This window comes from Scardinius erythrophthalmus (assembly GCF_964197995.2).
Source record: "Scardinius erythrophthalmus genome assembly, chromosome: 6".
NCBI lineage: Eukaryota > Metazoa > Chordata > Actinopteri > Cypriniformes > Leuciscidae > Scardinius > Scardinius erythrophthalmus.
The window spans coordinates 42570002-42588602 of NC_138226.1; the positions used below are offsets into that span (position 1 = coordinate 42570002).

Here is an 18601-nt window from a genome sequence, read left to right on the forward strand (position 1 = left end):
CAGCTAAGAATTCTTACACCGTATCCTAATCAAGTTTCCTAAACAGATTTGTCTGCCCACACTGAGAGCAAAAAAGCTTTGTGATGTGGCAAAATCACAATAAGAGTATATTGGAGGTGTCCCATACAGTACATCTTGAATTCTGGACCAATGAGATTTGGTTGTGGCTTGGACAGAAACTCTTGGTCTTTCTCAATATGCGTTCTTCAGCGATCTTGCGTCCTTGTGTTCTCGTTTTACGTCATCATAACCGTCGAAGTTCAGACCCAATTCTCAAGAACGCAAGTACAGAGGACGCATGAAAGAACCCGGATGTGTTCTTGATACCGAGGATGCATCGAATGCAGACTTGAGCTAGTACTCGCCTGGTGTCCCAGAAGTCATTGTGGCCGGTTCCGAGTTCGTTCTTCCAAGGAAGCTTGGCAAGACCGGTCTCCACGAGAACACAAGTCCGTTCTCTGCGTTCTTGGAATTGAGAAACAGTCTCTGATTAAAGCGGCGCTAAGCAGTTTTGGCAATTTCTTCGCTGTTTTCTCGCTTTTTGCTCGCAGGTTTCTCTATAGAGCTCCCCCTACTGCTTAGGAATAGATATTTGAGTTTTGTCGTCAAAACTCGTTGGCGAAACCAACGAACACACGGAGCCATGTCCACTGAGGTATGTATGATACACAGAGGGCTAGCGTATAAATGTATGTGTGCAGTGCCGTAAAGCAATTCGTTACATCACGAGACCTGATATCACACGATACTTCCTGACGCTGCGGCGGCCCGCCGGCCCAAAGTTGCAAGGACCTTCAGCGAGACGGCCATCATTCAACCCGAAAAAGGTCATATAACCATTCCAATGACTCCGAAGCTGTTCAGGTAAGGTAAATTAAGCTAAAAAAAACTGCATAGTTCCCCTTTAACAGAATTGATTGCTTATTGGAATCTATGCTGTCCTGCAACAGCTCAGACTGACGGCCTAGACAATGCACTTCACTGACATCATCACCACTGCCCCGCCCCCTTCTGAGGAAACTCAAGTCTGAGCAAAGACTTGCACCAATGACATGAGATCTGGAACATTCCATCCTGGTGAACATTCCATCCGGTTCCCATGGAAGATTGAACGGTTGCCATGGTTATCATAACCAGGGGGCAAGATTATTAACTCATCATCTCACTGCACGGAGACACATCATAAAGAGAGAGAGAGAGAGAGAGAGAGAGAGAGAGAGAGAGAGAGAGAGAGAGAGAGAGAGAGAGAGGGAGAGAGAGGTCATAAACAGAGAAAAAGGTCTCAAGGGACAGACCATAAGAAAGGAAATCTGAACAAAATAGAGCAAGAGGGAGGCAAACAAATGGATAAGATGGCTATCATAATTAATTTCCTTATAGGCACACGCACGAACACACACACACACACACACACACACACACACACACACACACACACACACACACACACACACACACACACACACACACACACACACACAGAGACACACACACTAGGACCACAACAAAAAACAATAAAAAATATTGAAAATATTTGGCAATGAATGTCATTATCCATTAGTTGGGTCTGTGCTCTTATATCGTCTGAAGAGAAACACTGTGAATTTCAATGGTGTATATTTGCTCAAAGCTAATTTGCTCTAGCATATAGAGGACATTAATGCTTAAAACATAAACTAAAAGCCACATATCCCCCACATTTTGATTTCATGGGGCCTTTAAACCTTTTTAGTCACAATGTTAACTTGGCATACTGTTTATGGGAAATAATTGGCCAAGAAAGATAAATGTACTTTCAAAACAGTTAGCTGCAACGCCAATACACACATTCGTTTGTCTGACTCTCTCTCTCTCTCTTTGTCTCTTGCTCTACAAACAGAACTGACCCATTATATCTAGTTAACATGAGCCAAGTCAATTACTGAGAGGTCACAAGATAACAGTGGCGGGTGAAAATGCCACAGGCATGTGTGTATGTGTGTGTGTGTGTGTGTGTGTGTGTGTGTGTGTGTGTGTGTGTGTAGGCTATTCATTAACTCAGCCCTGCAGAAACTGGTGTTCAGTCGGTGGAAAATCACCCTGAAACATTCAGCCCTTTTGGTTTGCAAGATCTGAGAGATTTTGCAAAGACGATCGTGTACAGACACAGAAATAGCAAATGGTCTGTGATAGTCACTGCTCTATTGTGTCAGGAGGACTGATTGTCTTTGCCTTACTTGCGTCTGCCTTAAAGACATGTCATTACAGATTACATCACACACACACGCATGACGCGCACACACACACACACTTACCCTTCGACCACATAAATAATGAAAAATATGATTCACATTTTTCAATTCAATGCACAATCATTTGTATAGCGCTTTTCACAATACTTATCATGTCAGGAATGGGTCACGGCAATACTAGAGAGAGGACCCATATGCAGACTGAACAAGGGGGTGATGTTTATTGGTAAACTAGACACACAGTGGATGGTAAGGAGTGAAGACAACCCAATCAGTAGGACAGGGCACACGACAGGAGTTAGGCGGGAGAACTGAGGAGATGCGGCAGCACCAGATGGAATGAAAATACTGGAGATCAGGCAGCGGCTCAAGGAACTACAGGCTCGGCACTTGGAGCCTAAACTGAAAGCTGTGCCAATCTTGCTGCCAGGCATAGAGAATCAGCAGTCAGGGAGGATATAGGAAGCAGGGCAGGGCAGGAACCAACACATTGACTCATGATACGCAAGACAAGACTCAAGATGATGAGACAACAAGAGACAACAAAAGATAACAAGAGCAAAATAAAATGACTAACGATAAAGGGAGCTAGAATAAGCACTGGAGCGTAACAAAGAAAACAAAAATAAGAAACAAGAATTCTAGACTAGATAACAGAAACTTACAAATAAAAGGAAATAAAAAAGAGAGCAACTAGGCAGGGAACTCGTGGGAAAAGAAACTAAAAGTCATGAATGCTGCAAAATCGGGAACAAAAAGAAAAAACAAAAACCAGAGCAAAAGTAAAAATTGAAACTAGAGTAATAAACTACAACTGGGAAACACTAGAACTATCAACAGGATCTAATACGTGAGAAGCACAGTTAAACAAAAAACATGAGTTTAGGCAAGCAATCATGTAACAACAATGCACGCAACGAACCAGCAAAGACAATGAGGGAAAGAAGTTCAATATAAAGGGAGCAGAGCACATGAGGATCAGGTGAACACAATGAAACAAATGAGGACAAGACAAGGACTAAATAAGGGGCGTGGCAAAAGGAGGCGGGACGAGAAGAGCGCAACACAAACCAACACAAACAAAGACAGAGCCATGTGCTCAGACACAAGACTAACAAAGAAACATTAAACAAAGACAAAACAGACAAGAACCCTGACAGTTCCCCCTCCCCCCCGCCTCCAGGCGTCCACGCTGGGTGAAGGAGTCTAAGGGGACACTGGGTTAGTCGGGGGCTAGTCTCGCTTAGCCTGACCTTCAGTCTGACGGCAGAAGGTCTGGACTCTATCACAGCTTTTCTGGTTGGGCACTGGTGGGGACTTTATAACTGAGCAATCTGAGACAGATTTAGGGAGAGTCTCTTGATTGGGGAAATACTTGGGAATAAATTCAGGGGCCATAACCACACTGGCGGGTAAAGAGGATGACCCCGGTGACTCCCAGACCGACATATCATCAGATGCAGCCTCCGAGGCTCTAACAGACTTGGCAGAAAATATAGACAATTGTGGAGACTTCAGGGCTGGAGTGGACTTCCTGGTTGTGTCAAGTCTAGCAGGAACAGTCTTTGCAGTCTCCACTTTGTTGCTGGTAGGCAGCTCAGAGGTGGCCTTTGTGGCTACAACAGGCAGAGTAGAGCGCCCTGAAATGGCCTCCATGGCAGGAGCAGCTTCTGATGAAGCAACATGACTGGCAGGAACAGTTTCTGTAAGCATTACAGGACTAGGTGGCACTTGAGAGATGGCCTGCGTGACTATAGCGGGTGGATTCGGATGCTGTGCAATGGCCTCTGTGGCCAGAACAGGAAAGGTTTCTGAAGTTTCTGTGGGCACAACATGACTGGTTAGCTGTTCGGAGGTGGCCTCTAGGGCAATAACAGGCAGAATAAGATGCTCTGGAATGGCCTCCATGGCCAGGTCAGGAACAGTTTCTGTGGAAGAAGCCGTACTGATTTGGACGCCCACCTTGGACATGACATGACTGGTAAATGATTCAGGTTGTGCAGTCAAGGTTTTTCTTCACCCATGTAAACACAGCTGGTGAAGTGGGCGGCTTAGGGGTTGGTTTCACCAAACAAAATGCTTCTGGAACCACTGGATACGGGACCAACTGTGTCAGGTCCTCCTGGACTACTGGAATAAGGGCCTCCTGACTTTGGCCCTCCTGGACCAAGGAATTTGAGGCCCCCTGACTTGGGCCCTCCTGGACCAATGAATTTGGGGTCTCCTGACTCGGGCCTTCCTGGACCAATGAATTTGGGACCTCCTGACCCAGGCCTCCTGACTCTGGCCTACCTGGACCACTGGACTAGGGGTCTCCTGGACCAATGGGCTTGGGGCCTCCTGACTCTGGCCTACCTGGACCAATGAATTTGGGATATCCTGACTCGGGCCCTCTTGGTCCACTGGACAAGGGGCCTCCTGACTTGGGCCCTCATGGACCAATGGGCTTGGGGCCTCCTGACATAGGCCCTCCTGGACCAATGAATTTGGGATCTCCTGATGGGCACTCCTGGACCACTGGACTAGGGGCCTCCTGGACCAATGGGCTTGGGGCCTCCTGACGCTGGCCTACCTGGACAAATTAATTTGGGACCTCCTGACTCGGGCCCTGTTGGACCACTGGACAAGGGGCCTCCTGATTTGGGCCCTCATGGACCAATGGGCTTGGGGCCTCCTGACTTGGGCCCTCATGGACCAATGGGTTTGGGGCCTCCTGACTCGGGCCCGCCTGGACCAATGAATTTGGGACCTCCTCACTCTGGCCCTCCAGGACCAATGAATTTGGGACCTCCTGACTCGGGCCCTCCTGAACCACTGGACTAGGGGCCTCTTGACTCTGCCCCTCCTGGACCAATGGGCTTGCTCAGCATGACATAATTTTCACAGCAGCTTTACAGCAATGATGCTAATGCTACTTTGTTAAAACACTGTTGCTACAATAAAGTCAACATAATACAGCAATTGCACAACTTTTACTTCTGTATTGTGACAGATTTTTGAGCATAAACTAAATATTTAAAAAGAAAACTTTTATAAATTGGTAATTGTGCCACAAAGACAAGGATTTGAAAAATAATGACACATTACTCCCGTCAACCACTGTTTGGACAATCTGATAAATCAACCTGCAAATGGCTTAAAGTTGACTCCACATTTTCGACTGGGACAGGAGAAAGCATTTTATCAGCCTTGCTGGTTGAGGTAGTTAGGATGCCTAACATACAGTATGCTAGTGGTGACCAGCAATACGTTTAGAGAAAGGCATACTATTCAAAGCAAGTTTAAAAAGTTAGGACATGGAAAAAAACAATGTAAAAATCTAGTTTTGCAAATGTTGCCAGGGAAAATCTGCCATATGTGGAATGATGATGAAGCACATCAGAAAGTGAAAACTAAAGAATGTGAGATAATTGCTGGATTTTCACGTTAAATTATACTGTGCAATGCAAACAGATAGTCAGAGTGAATGACTGTGGTCAAACACAAGATACACATTGCTTTCATCATGACCCATGAGATAACAGAGAAAACAAAGCCATCTGCCATCTTTACCAGAGACATGACCAAATCAACACAATAAAACTGAGACAACAAGATGTTTCACTCCAAACACTTCATGAAGATGCAAACCTCACTCTCGCTCCACAAGAAAGCATATTTAAATTCACAGAAACGGTGAACCGTCTGTTTAAAACAACTCTGTGAGAATTACTAAGGTTCAGTCTGTCAACTTCTTACTCAACTAACAGCGTGAGTTTACAGTAGGACTACCTGATCACCGGAAAACTGTTGAAGAAGAATAAAAATGGGCAAAAGAGGTGTTAGAAGTATTTGGGAACCATTTCATTACTTTTCATCACTTACAATCTGTTCATTACTTCATTACTTTTTTAAATAAAACCCCCTTTAACAATCGTCAGCACCAATTTTTACTTTATGTTATTATAGGCATATACTTAAACTTTTTTTGCTTTCATGAAACCTAAGCCTGCTATACGGTGGCCCAGTAGTGCACAACACAACGAAATTTAAAAAGCACACATAAGTTCTCAACACAACAAAATTAAGAAACAACACAACAAAATGAATCCACAACACAATGGAAATGAGCCACAACACAAAGGAAAATGTACAACACAACGGAAACTTATGTTGTGAACTTATGTGTGCTTTTTAAATTTCGTTGTGTTGTGCACTACTGGGCCACCATACTGTTAGCATCAAAAATCCCGCTTATTTAAATATTGCACTACTAATCATGATGACAGCCAGAGCCTTTCAAGAAATGACCTCTGCAAAGTAACTGTCTATTTGTCTAGCACAGTTTCCACATAACTATGAAGCAGCACAACTGTTTTTAACATTGATAATAATCAATGTTTCTTGAGCAGCAAATCAGATATTGTTTGAAATCTTCAACAGAAACTCATTTTTAAAATCAGTGTATAGACCTTCAGTAGCCCTGCCCCTTTTCAGCGCTGTTCTGTCGGCTGGTTTGTATTTTCACAGCATGAAGGATTACGGATTTATGAATGAACCTCTCCTTTTAAAATCTTCCCATTTGTTATGAAATCCACTTCAAACATTACAATCATGCTCATAATAACTTAATAAATCCACTTCACCAGCCACTCTTCGGCAGCGATGCCATAGAAATATACAGAGCTACCGCAAAAGCAGAAGTTCAAACACAATATTCTACAGATGGCTGCCCGCATGTTTCTCTGGCGCATTAGGAATATAACACTGTAATACTGCATCTGTTTCCTGGAATGACCCTGGTAATGTGTCTGAATTCAGTGCTCATCCAGCATGAATGTCAGAAACAGATGTGAATATGAGAACAAGAGTGGGAACAAACACATAAAGCTCCATTATACACACATACACACAGAGAGAGAGAGAGAGAGAGAGAGAGAGAGAGAGAGAGAGAGAGAGAGAGAGAGAGAGAGATGCCATCCTGAGGGTTACAGATATATATATATATATATAGTATACTATATCTTTCTATATCTTTCTTTCTCCCTAACACTTTCTGAGAGACATTCCTCTACGCTTTTCTGCCACTTATGTGTGAGTGTGTGGTGTTCGTCTGTTGGCAAGGTGTCCTACTTTTACGTCTAAAAATTTGTTCCTCACCAGCAGATCAGTATGAAGAGACGCTGGAAGTGTGTGAGTGTGTGTGTGTGTCAGTGACCTGATTAATCAGTACTTTTTTAGTGCTGAGTTAAAAAATAAAGATGAGCAGAAATACACAAAATGATGAAGCCCTGCACATGACATGAAGAGGAAAAAGAGATACTGTGGCCCTGAATTAAGAACTTGTTTTAGGTAAACCGTGGCCTCGTTATACTCATTTGTTCACTCATTTAAATTTATTTAATCAGAATAACTTCCCCTTCCTCTTGCAGCATCTCTTCTCTTCTCTGATGATGAGGGCGGGGCAACCTGTCACTCACATGAGATCCACCAATAGGAAACCACAACCATCCAATCAATTCCACATGGACAAAATATAGCCCCGCCTATATTCGAGTTTCACTCAGGCTGCGTCTGAAAGCTTATGCTGTCGTTGGAGGACACATTTCAAGGTAGGAAGGCATCAAGGCACGTCCAAATTCAGTGTTAGCTGGATTATTCCCCTAAGATTCCTACATCTGAATGATTTTTGTAGGCAGCATAGATGTATCCTCCACTGTCTTTGATATCCCACAATCCTGAGCTTTCCAGTCTGTGACAGTTGAGTTAGAAAAATAAATATGCTGTCTGAAAGTTGCAGTTGGTGGTCAGTTTGTGTGTAAATGTACGTTTTTGACCAACATTTTCTACATTTGATGTCATTTCTAGCGAGAAATTACTATTGTAGTAATTAAATATTCTCTTAGTTATCACTAAAGCTCCCTCTATTTTGCTGTAGATCATTAAACCATTACGCTGCCTCAGAAGTCTGTCAGAAATCAGTTTCGTGAGGTTCCTTTGTGTGCAAATATTGCCTGCAGCGAGGCAACAAGTCACAGCCTGAGCGTTCAGACGCAGCGCCAGATGTACGTCACAACAGGGAAGAAAAGAATAGAGCAGCTTCCGTTTACTGCCAACTTTAGCTAGAAGGAGGGATTTAATTAATCATATGTGGGAACGCATTCTTGTTTGTTTGTTTTTTCCCATGCATGTCATGTGTGGGCCTCCATTCAAAAGAGAGAGAAAGAGAGAGGGCACACAGCCTACTTAAAGGGAAAGCAATTGCATTATGTATGTGCATAACAGTGCATTATGGGTATTCTCAAGCTGTTGAGTGTACATTGGTTATACACTCGTTATTGCAGTGCATTGTGGGATTGAATGAGTGCACTCAAGAACATTCACTATGGTTTCAGACACCACTACTAATGGCTGTTTCCTCAAATAGTGCCCTATTTAAGGGTATAGGGGGCGATTTCAGACACAGTGATTGTGACTCAAACCAGTGTTTACTTTTATTCAGCTCATCATTGCATGATTATCTGACATATTGATTGAGTCAATAAGGAGGATGGAGGAACATCCTCTTCAGGGACTTTATGATCTTCACTCACACACACAGCTTAAACTGTAAAACAAACACAGCATGTGAGGCCAGTAATGAGCACAAACTTCAGTCCAGGCTGATCGTCCAGCAGTGACTGTGCTAAAATCACACTTCTTATACACTTTATTTTGCAACGTGGAAGTGAGCTATTTTCAGAGAATTCATTCGCCGCTACAGGAAAACAGCTAGAAGATTTACAGTAAAACAGTCAAACTCATTGCACTACACACCAGTGAGTCTATGATTATGACAATACATTAAAATAATATGATAATAAATATCATTTAGCAAAATCAAGCAGCATAACGGACTGTTTTTGTTCGGGTAAAAATAACCAAGCTAGTGACACCGGAAGACTCATACATTTATATTACAATTTGTGCCCGATCTTACCATAAAATATGAGGTGAATAACGCTCACAAGACTGTATATGGCAATAGTTAATATTAAATAGACTGTATGTGTGTGTGTGTGTGTGTGTGTGTGTGTGTGTGTGTGTGTGTGTGTGTGTGTGTGTTAAACTCACTTCAGAGCAGCTGATGCCCAGCCAAACAAACCTTAGGACAATAAAATATCTCTCAGCACTCTGTGGTTTCACACTTCTGCAATGTTGCAGGTTACAAGAGATAACGACTCGGTTACTAACGTAACCTCGGTTCCCTGAGTTAAGGGAACGAGTATTGCGTAGCTATATGCTATGGGGAAAACTCATTTTTCTCAGAATACTGAAGCCTTTTGTATAATAACGCAGTGCTACTGCATAGCCTTAACAGTGCAGAGACTACTCGCACGCTATTGGCTGGTCAGTGGTAATTGTACGAACCTATGGCAGAGTGGCGTAACTGCACAAACCAATCGGTGCAACCCATACACAAAAGAAATATATTTGAAATATATTTTCAGAGTATATTTTGGAATATATGCAAATATTTGAAATTGGCCCAATAAATATATTTCACACTTAACATCATATATTTTTGTTATATTTCAGAATATATTTCAATGTATTTGGAATATACGTATGCCACATATATTTGGACACTTTTGGGGACCCATACAGAAAAAAATACATTGAAATATATTCTGAAATATAACAAAAATATATGATGTTAAGTGTGAAATATATTTATTGGGCCAATTTCAAATATATGCAAAATATACTCTGAAAATATATTTCAAATATATTTCTTTTGTGTATGGGAAAGCCCGCCGAGCTGAGCGCAGAGCCCGCCAGAATGGGCGGGGCATCCGCCTATAAAAGACGCTCGATTTCGCCATAGATTCAGGTTTATCGACTGAAGTGACGAACGCCGAGTCGTGTGCGTCATAGCACGGCCGTCTACGCAATACTCGTTCCCTTATCTCAGGGAACCGAGGTTTACGTTAGTAACCGAGTCGTTCCCTTTCGAACGGTTAGTCGTATTGCATAGCTATCCGCTATGGGGAACCAATCCAATCACGCCGTGCTATGTTAAGCGTAACGACATGTTCTATGACCCAAGTTGGGACGCTTGAACAAGGGTCCAAAGCAAGGGCCTGAGTCTGACATGACGCCTTGATAGGGCAAGACCCGAATGATGATGGCCTGGCTCGTGCAGAGGCCGGCTCAGTCATATGGAAAGGATGTGTGCCTGCAGCGCAGGGACTTCTAAGTTATAAAATGTGGCGAAGGTAGACGGCGAGGACCAGCCGGCCGGCGTGCATATATCGCCATGCCAGGGAAACAGCACGACAGCTCACTGTGATGATTGAGCGCGCTGGATCTGGATACAGTCCGCTGGCGTGCTCGCTGTTCTGCTGCTTGGCTCTGCTGTTCACGGCGAAGAAGGCGAAGGCTTGTAGACGAGCAGTTCTGCGAGGTCCGTAGATCGTCATTGAAGGAGATAAATCTGAATCTTATGGCAAAATCGTTTATAGGCGGATGCCCCGCCCATTCTGGTGGGCTCTGCGCTCAGCTCGGCGGGCTTTGCACCGATTGGTTCGTGCAGTTACGCCGCTCTGCCATAGGTTCGTGCAGTTACCACTGACCAGCCAATAGCGTGCGAGTAGTCTCTGCACTGTTATGGCTGTGCAGTAGCTCTGCGTTATTATACAAAAGGCTTCAGTATTCTGAGAAAAAGGAGTTTTCCCACAATACGACTGACTGTTCGAAAGGGAACTAACATATAATTGTCGATATTGGTTGCCACAGGCATGCTCTATATTTATCCACAGAACACCTTCATGAAACACTCTCACATTCCTTCACAAATCAAAGTCTCACTCACTCCTACAGCCAATAAAACTATTTCCACAAAATCTATTAATAATCACAATCATGTTCAGTAGAGATACTACATTCTCTACTACATATACATGTCAACTCACAATATGTCAACTTGTTTTTTTAAATATTTGCATTTAACAGCTGAATTGTGTGATGAAAATTACATTAGCCATCATGATGCTGTAGAGACCATTGCACCAATCAGAGAGTCGCGGTGAGCAAATCACGCCAAAAGAGCTAACGTCCTCAGAACGCTCTGGCAAGGTTCTCTCAAAGTTATGAACAAACATTAGCACAAAAACATTATTTATACATCATTCATGGAGCGTTTTTTCTGAAGCGTTAGACGATTGTTTCACTTTTTTTAAATACTACTCGTTTCAGAACGTTCAGAGAAAATTCAAAAGTCCACATGTTTGCAAAATGATAAAATAGAATGTTCCCTTAACGTTCGTAGAACCAAGAAAAATGATTTAATAACGGACAAAAAACAACTTAACTTAATGGGAATGTTAGCAAAATGTTCTTATAACATATTTTTGTAATCTGGGAAGCTCCATATATATCGAGCATATCGCTTAAATATTTGTAAATATGCATTATTTAGCAATAAACTTTAAATATATTGTTTCTATAGATATAATCAACGTTTTATATCTGTGCAATAATTTTAAAATTGATTCATTAATTTGATTCGCTCTCTTTCCTGTTAAATACACAGTATTGTACCTTTGTCTTTTGTCATTTGTCAAAACATTTGTATTGCTTTACATCAAAATTGGTAATGTTGTGATTCACCTTGTAGTTCTCTTATAATGCTTTAATGAAATGAAATCCCAATGGGAGAAATGAATGTCAAATACTTCCAGAACCAATTTTGCTGAAAAAGTAGCCCGCACCAATGCACTCAATATCACTCAGCTTTTTTGTCCAAGGCGGTTTCAATAAGCGCCACCTACTGTCAGGGAGTGAATTCACATTCTCATTTAGCCCACCTGACATTTTTTAAACATTAGCCTGAACAGACAAATGGCATGCGAAAATCAGACCAAACGTTCAGGTTGACGTGAACAGTCCTTACATGTCCATATATATAGCAGAGCAGCAGAGTTGTCTGGTTTGATTACTCACGGATATGTGGAATATCTGCTGGGAGTCGTCCAGCAGCAGGACCCTGAGGGGCATCAGGCGTCCCGGGGGCATGGCAGGGGGCTTGTGTCCGGGCTCCAGGGTGCTGATGCCCAGAGTCTCTGGGGCCCCTAACCTCTGTCCGGCCAGCGACATCTGGCCCTGCTCCACCATGGTCTTCCTCACTCAGCCTGCACACACACACACACACACACACACACCACAGTCTGACTTACACAATGTGAGGTGCACTAACACTGAGTGTGTTTCATCAGCAGCGTAGGGGCCAAATGTCCCCACAAGGATATTAATAATGACTTAAAGCTCCAATTCCATTATTCTATAAGGTTTATAATTTGTTTAGGAGTCTCCTACAGCAGGTTTACATGAATCTCAGGTCAAAAAACAGTTTAATTTTCTCATAATACACATTGCATCATCTGCTCTTTTCTCACAGTGTCTGAAATGGTTCGATAAAGGTTTCAGTCGCTCTAAACCCCGCCTCTCTGTGAGTGGCTCTGCTCTGATTGGTCAGATGGCCCAGTCTGTTGTGATTGGTCTACTCTACTATGATTGGTCAGATGGCCCAGTCTGTTGTGATTGGTCTACTCTGCTCTGATTGGACAGATGACCCAGTCTGTTATGATTGGTCTACTCTGCTCCGATTGGTCAGATGACCCAGTCTGTTATGATTGGTCTACTCTGCTCCGATTGGTCAGATGACCCAGTCTGTTATGATTGGTCTACTCTACTCTGATTGGTCAGTTGGAGTCTGTTGTGATTAGTCTACTCTGCTCTGATTGGTCAGATGACCCAGTCTGTTATGATTGGTCTACTCTGCTCTGATTGGTCAGCTGGAGTCTGTTGTGATTGGTCTACTCTGCCCTGATTGGTCAGATGACCCAGTCTGTTGTGATTGGTCTACTCTACTCTGATTGGTCAGATGACCCAGTCTGTTGTGATTGGTCTACTCTGCTCTGATTGGACAGATGACCCAGTCTGTTGTGATTGGTCTACTCTGCTCTGATTGGTCAGCTGGAGTAGTCTGTTGTGATTGGTCTACTCTGCTCTGATTGGTCAGATGACCCAGTCTGTTGTGATTGGTCTACTCTGCTCTGATTGGTCAGATGAAACTTTGCAGACCTTTTACATTCACAAGCAGCTAGATCACATGCTAAATGAAAGGTAATATATGAGAAAGCATAATGAAAAATGTTTAATTTAAGAGGTTGTGTATTTATAGTGATGTTTCCTGACATGTCAGTCATGTGAAGGTTACACTAGCCTTTTTGGCCTGATGTTATAGTGCTCTCATCAGACAATGAGCCTACAGTTTTACAGAGATCCAGCTTCTCATATCTCCCATTCTCTGCTCCCATCATGTTCACTGTTTATCACACATGCCAGAGCACTGATGTCATCACTTCTAAACCAGGGGTCAACGTGAGAAAAGAGGGGAGGAAACGAGACAGGAAGAGAGAAAGTGAGCAGCTGAGAGAGAAGTCAGAGGAAAATATGGAAAAACAAACACTGATCTCTGTGGATCAGATGACCATCTGTGACTGGCTCTCCTCATTCGCAATTACATTTATCTAAGTCATCTTCAAAAGAGCCTTGCAAACACTCAGTATTCACTGGTTTGTGCTCATATATTCCTGTAGACAAAAAAAAATTGGATTCTAATGAATCAAGGTGCATTGTAAAAACAGACCTCTGATAAAAAATGGCTTTTGATCTATAATTTGTGCCGTGTAGTTTTATAGTCTATTATCAATAAAACATATTTTAGTGAAGCAATAAAACTCTGCTCTCAGAGGAGGGTGAAAGATCAGACCACAGCCAGACTGCAGAAACCAACCCCACAGCCAATACCTTGCCAGTAGTCTTTAAAAAAAAATTCCATTCATTCAGTAATGCCACAAAAGCCCTGGAAAAATCAACGGCACTGATGGTGACGATCTGAGCACATCTTCAGACACTGGTGTCTTTTGTTTGGCTGGGATGAAGCTGCCACATGCAGAACACATCATGAGATCGAGAAGTAGGCTAGCCTATAATTTACAAAAAAAAAAAAAAAAAAAAACGCAATTAAGAATATAGAGACGATCAAAACGCTCAGAGAAATGTCTCTCGAGCTTCCTATATGGACCTCAATCCCTGATTTTATTCACCTTTGTTTACATTGATAACTCCAATGTAATCCACAATTAAAAGGCGGGCTATTTTCTATTATAATTCCCTTTCGTTGCCTTTCAACATAAAATCTGGAATAAAAATGGAAAGACCGAGGAATGGCTATATTCCGCGACGCGCTGTTCTTCTAATGCGCGCTTGTCGCGTCGCGTCGAGAATAGACGTCCCCTCATAGCGTTCACCGACCTATCAGGATCAGGTGTAACGTAATTATATTTCACTGAAATCATAAATTGACTTTACAGTGTCTACTTTAAAATAGCGAAATTATGTTACAGATCATTCGCTACAACTGCTATTCAGAAATCACGAGCTGGCATTGACTGAACGGTCAGAGTGCGTTATTTTAGCAAATATCATAACGAGTAGGCTACAGTTCATAGCACGCAATGCACAAATGCACAAACGGAGGAAATTAAGTGGCAGCGAGTCAAATTATAGGCTAACGTTATCGCGCGCTTATGAAGACCGCGCCGGTCGCGTCGCGTCGTGCGCGTAAAAGCGGTGTACACTGAACAAAGCGCAGACAGGACAGGTCTATTCACGTATAATACAAGGTCTTAATGGGAAATATAAAATCCCGATGTGCTTTTCGCACTGGGCTTCATCAGGTGAATGGACTCCTGGAGCAGATCGCGTGTTAGTGCATAATGGAAATATAACGGTACGGAGCTCCAGCAATGTCACGCCAGTTCTCAGGCTCAAATCTGTGGCTAGATTTACCCCTTAATCTCCTCCAAGCACAGAGCACTGTGGATATGAGTAGAACAATCGACACGCTTACCCCGATTATAAGTCCACCGTGTCGAAGTGTGCGTTTTCCCACAGACGCGCTGGTGTCAGCGGAGATGCCGTGGAGCTGCTGCCGCCGAGAGACGCTTCAGATGCCGCATACGCGCGTCCTCACAGTCGCCATGCTGGACAGACGGGATTTACACTGACGGAGAACAGCACAGATACAACACACACCAGATGAGATGAGATGAGATGAGCGCTCATGTGCTGCCATCTGCGGGGTGAAGAGGCATAACGCTGTCCAACAGTGACCTACACTCATCTGAACTACATTAGCCAGCTCTCAGCTCTACTCTAGAGGCGAATTAATCAGTTGCTACACTTGTGAAAAAAGTGTGCTTAATATTAGCCTATTGAATGTGCACTTAAAGCGTATTTCAAAAGTCCTTGCAGATCATATGAATTAGGCTATGTCACTTAAGTGTCCTTAAAAATGCACTTTGTAATAATATAAAAATAAAAGTAAAAACAACTTTTTTTAATAGTCTTTTGTTAAAGAAGATTTTTATGTGCTGACATAAAATATGACGTAAGACGTAAAATATTTATATTGTATCTAAATCTAAATCGCACCTTCATCATAACAGATGTGTATTTAAATTTATGACATACACGTTTAAATATACATTATATTAAAGTATATTTTGGTTTACTATAAATGCTTGCCAGTATATTCAGCAGTAACTTTAACATTTCAAAGACAAAATAAATAATTATGAAATTAAGATGTACTTAAGTGTAAGTTAATTAAAAATTGAAAGCAGAAGTGACAGTTTTCTCCAAAGATAGCATCTTTGTGCAACATATTGACTATTAAAATACTCTTTAAATTCTCATTTTTTACATATTTTTATTTTTAAATAAGTTATACATTTAATAATTTAACACCAAACTCAGCTTAATTTTATCCTTATATATGTGTAACCCAACCCTGTTTCCGTCTCTCAGCTCTTCATTCCCCTTTTATGATACAAACTGTATATACTGGCCACCTGCATATTATGATTATTACTGTTCATGGGCCTTCAAAACATATACAGTGAGTTATTGTTTATGTGCATGAATGCTGATGGCTCTTTCCTTGAGCTGTTCTGCTTTGAATTATTATTTAATATTAATGTGTGTTTCCCGGTCACTGTTTCTCTTCTCGGTGGATGAAGCCAGTTCGATGTCTTAATGTGAATTGGTGCTAAAGTTAGTTAAACAACTTATAATGTGAATATTTCATATTTGCATTTCCATCAATATTCATTAGTTAAGTCAGAAACTGTTTGTGTAGTCCGAGAATAATAATTTAAATCAACAGGTTGATTCTGATTGGTCTGCAGTAAAACACTTTTGGATATTGACACTAAATTACACTCTATTATGACATAATTTCATAACTTATCTCAATACACCACCGTTCAAAAGTTTGGGGTTGATATTTTTGGTGCTCTTTAAGATATTTTTGAAGCAGGTCTCTTCTGTTCAGGATTTATTTGATAAAAAATACAGTAAAATTGTGAAATATTATTATGATGTAAAACAGCTGTTTTCTATGTGAATATATAGTAAAGTGTAATTTATTCCTGTGATCAAAGCTGAATATACATCATCATTACTCCAGTCTTCAGTGTCACATGATCCTTCAGAAATCACTCTAATATGATGATCTGAATCAGCTTTGCTGAGTAAAATAATTTATTTTATACTGACCTCATGTATGAACGATAATGTATTTTATATCAGGGTGATGCACACATGCCAGGATCGACCAGATATACACATTCACACAATGACTTGAGAGATGCCAGAAATCTGTGTTCTGTTAACAGTCTTTATGGCATTTATAAATCAGGTTGATCGAGAGTTCCTGCAACAAGCGTGCTGTAGATTGCCTTCAGTATACAGTCCTATCTGGTGTATGACAAGACAAGCAGCTGAGGATGTGTGTGGAGTGTGTGAGCGTCTTGGTAGATGATGTGTTTCCCTGTCTTCCCCCACAAACTATTTTTGGCCAATCAAATCACTGCAAATTAGAGTGTGAAATTGGCGTCCCTGTGTTCAATGAGTGGGCAGAGAGGGAACATATATACCCAAGAAAACAGCAGCTCATTGTTCACGCAGACGTCCCTCCGCTGACACCTCCACTCATTACAGTTACACACTGAATACTGTGCAGCTACTATATTTTAGTTTATAGAGCATGCTATATATTTTATAGTAAATACTATAAAAAGTATGGAGTATGCAATGATAAATCTCTTAACTTTTGTCGCATAACCTCAGTACTCTATAAAAGTATTTTTTTCAAGGGTCTTTTATTGTCATTCCATACACATTTTTACATGAAGGAACGAAACACAAGATAAAAACATTAACCAATAAAACATTAGAAACTAGAGTGTTTGTCCAAGCAGCTTCGTCAATAAATAGCACAATAGCAATAAAAAACTAAAATAGACGATGCGAGAATAAAAACAGTGCAATAATTAGAAATAGATTAGGACATAAATAGTCAAATATTGTTGCACATAAAATCTACTATGTTATTGCACGCAGAGTAGAAGAGCAAGAATTTGTCAGTTGAAAAGCCTCTGGAAAAAACGGTTCCTGGTCTTTTTTTTAATTTTTTTTTATTTTTTTATAAAGAGTACTGTATGTTTTTACAAGGACATACTATTTCTGTCTTTCTAATTAAAAGCGTCACATTTCAATGTATTACCTGCCATTTATTTGCGATTTTTTTGTATTATCCCTTAATAAAAAAATAAAAATAAATAAAAAATAAAAAAAAACAGCTAGATCTGCTTACTTTTCATTTCTCTTAGAAGAGAACAAATACAACCTTAGGTATTTATTTCAAACAGTGGCTAAATTAATAAGAAATAAAGTTTCAACTTCAGAGGTTTCCAAACAGCACTGTAGTAATGTCTTGATTTTTTACTTGCAAGATTGATAATATCAGAGAGAAAATGATAACCATGCAAACATCTACTACAGTATCGCAGACATCGTAGACCCCCGATGAACAATTCCATTCATTCGTTGCTAGGAGAGGAAGAATTGTCTAAACTCGTTAATTCATCTAAATCTACAACATGTATGTTAGACCCTATACCAACTAAGCTACTGAAAGAGATGCTCCTAGAGGTCATAGATCCTCTTCTTAATATCATTAATTCGTCTTTGTCTCTAGGATACGTACCAAAAAACTTTAAGCTGGCTATGATTAAACCGCTTGTTAAAAAAACGCAACTTGATCCTACAGAATTAGTCAATTACAGGCCGATCTCGAATCTACCTTTTCTGTCAAAGATATTAGAAAAGGCAGTATCCTCACAACTGTGTTCCTTTCTTGTAAGAAATGATATCTGCGAGGATTTCCAGTCCGGATTTAGACCGTACCATAGTACCGAGACAGCTCTTATTAGAGTCAC

At 41.2% G+C, this 18601-nt stretch overlaps 1 protein-coding gene across 2 annotated transcripts in view; it reads right to left on the reverse strand.

The window, feature by feature from the left end:
• Positions 1-15323, reverse strand: part of LOC308692709 (FERM, ARHGEF and pleckstrin domain-containing protein 1) — a 46184-nt gene extending 30861 nt beyond the window's left edge. The window contains exons 1-2 of one of the 2 annotated variants that reach the window (XM_081368997.1): positions 15169-15323; positions 12195-12382 (exon numbers count right to left, since the gene is read on the reverse strand). In XM_081368997.1, coding sequence (XP_081225123.1) covers positions 12195-12365 — 171 coding nt within the window. In that variant the 5' untranslated portion in view covers positions 12366-12382; positions 15169-15323. Of the gene's footprint in view, positions 1-12194; positions 12383-14063; positions 14243-15168 lie in introns of those variants that run through there. The other variant, XM_081368998.1, reaches the window with a different exon arrangement.
• Between the last annotated feature and the right edge of the window lie 3278 nt (positions 15324-18601).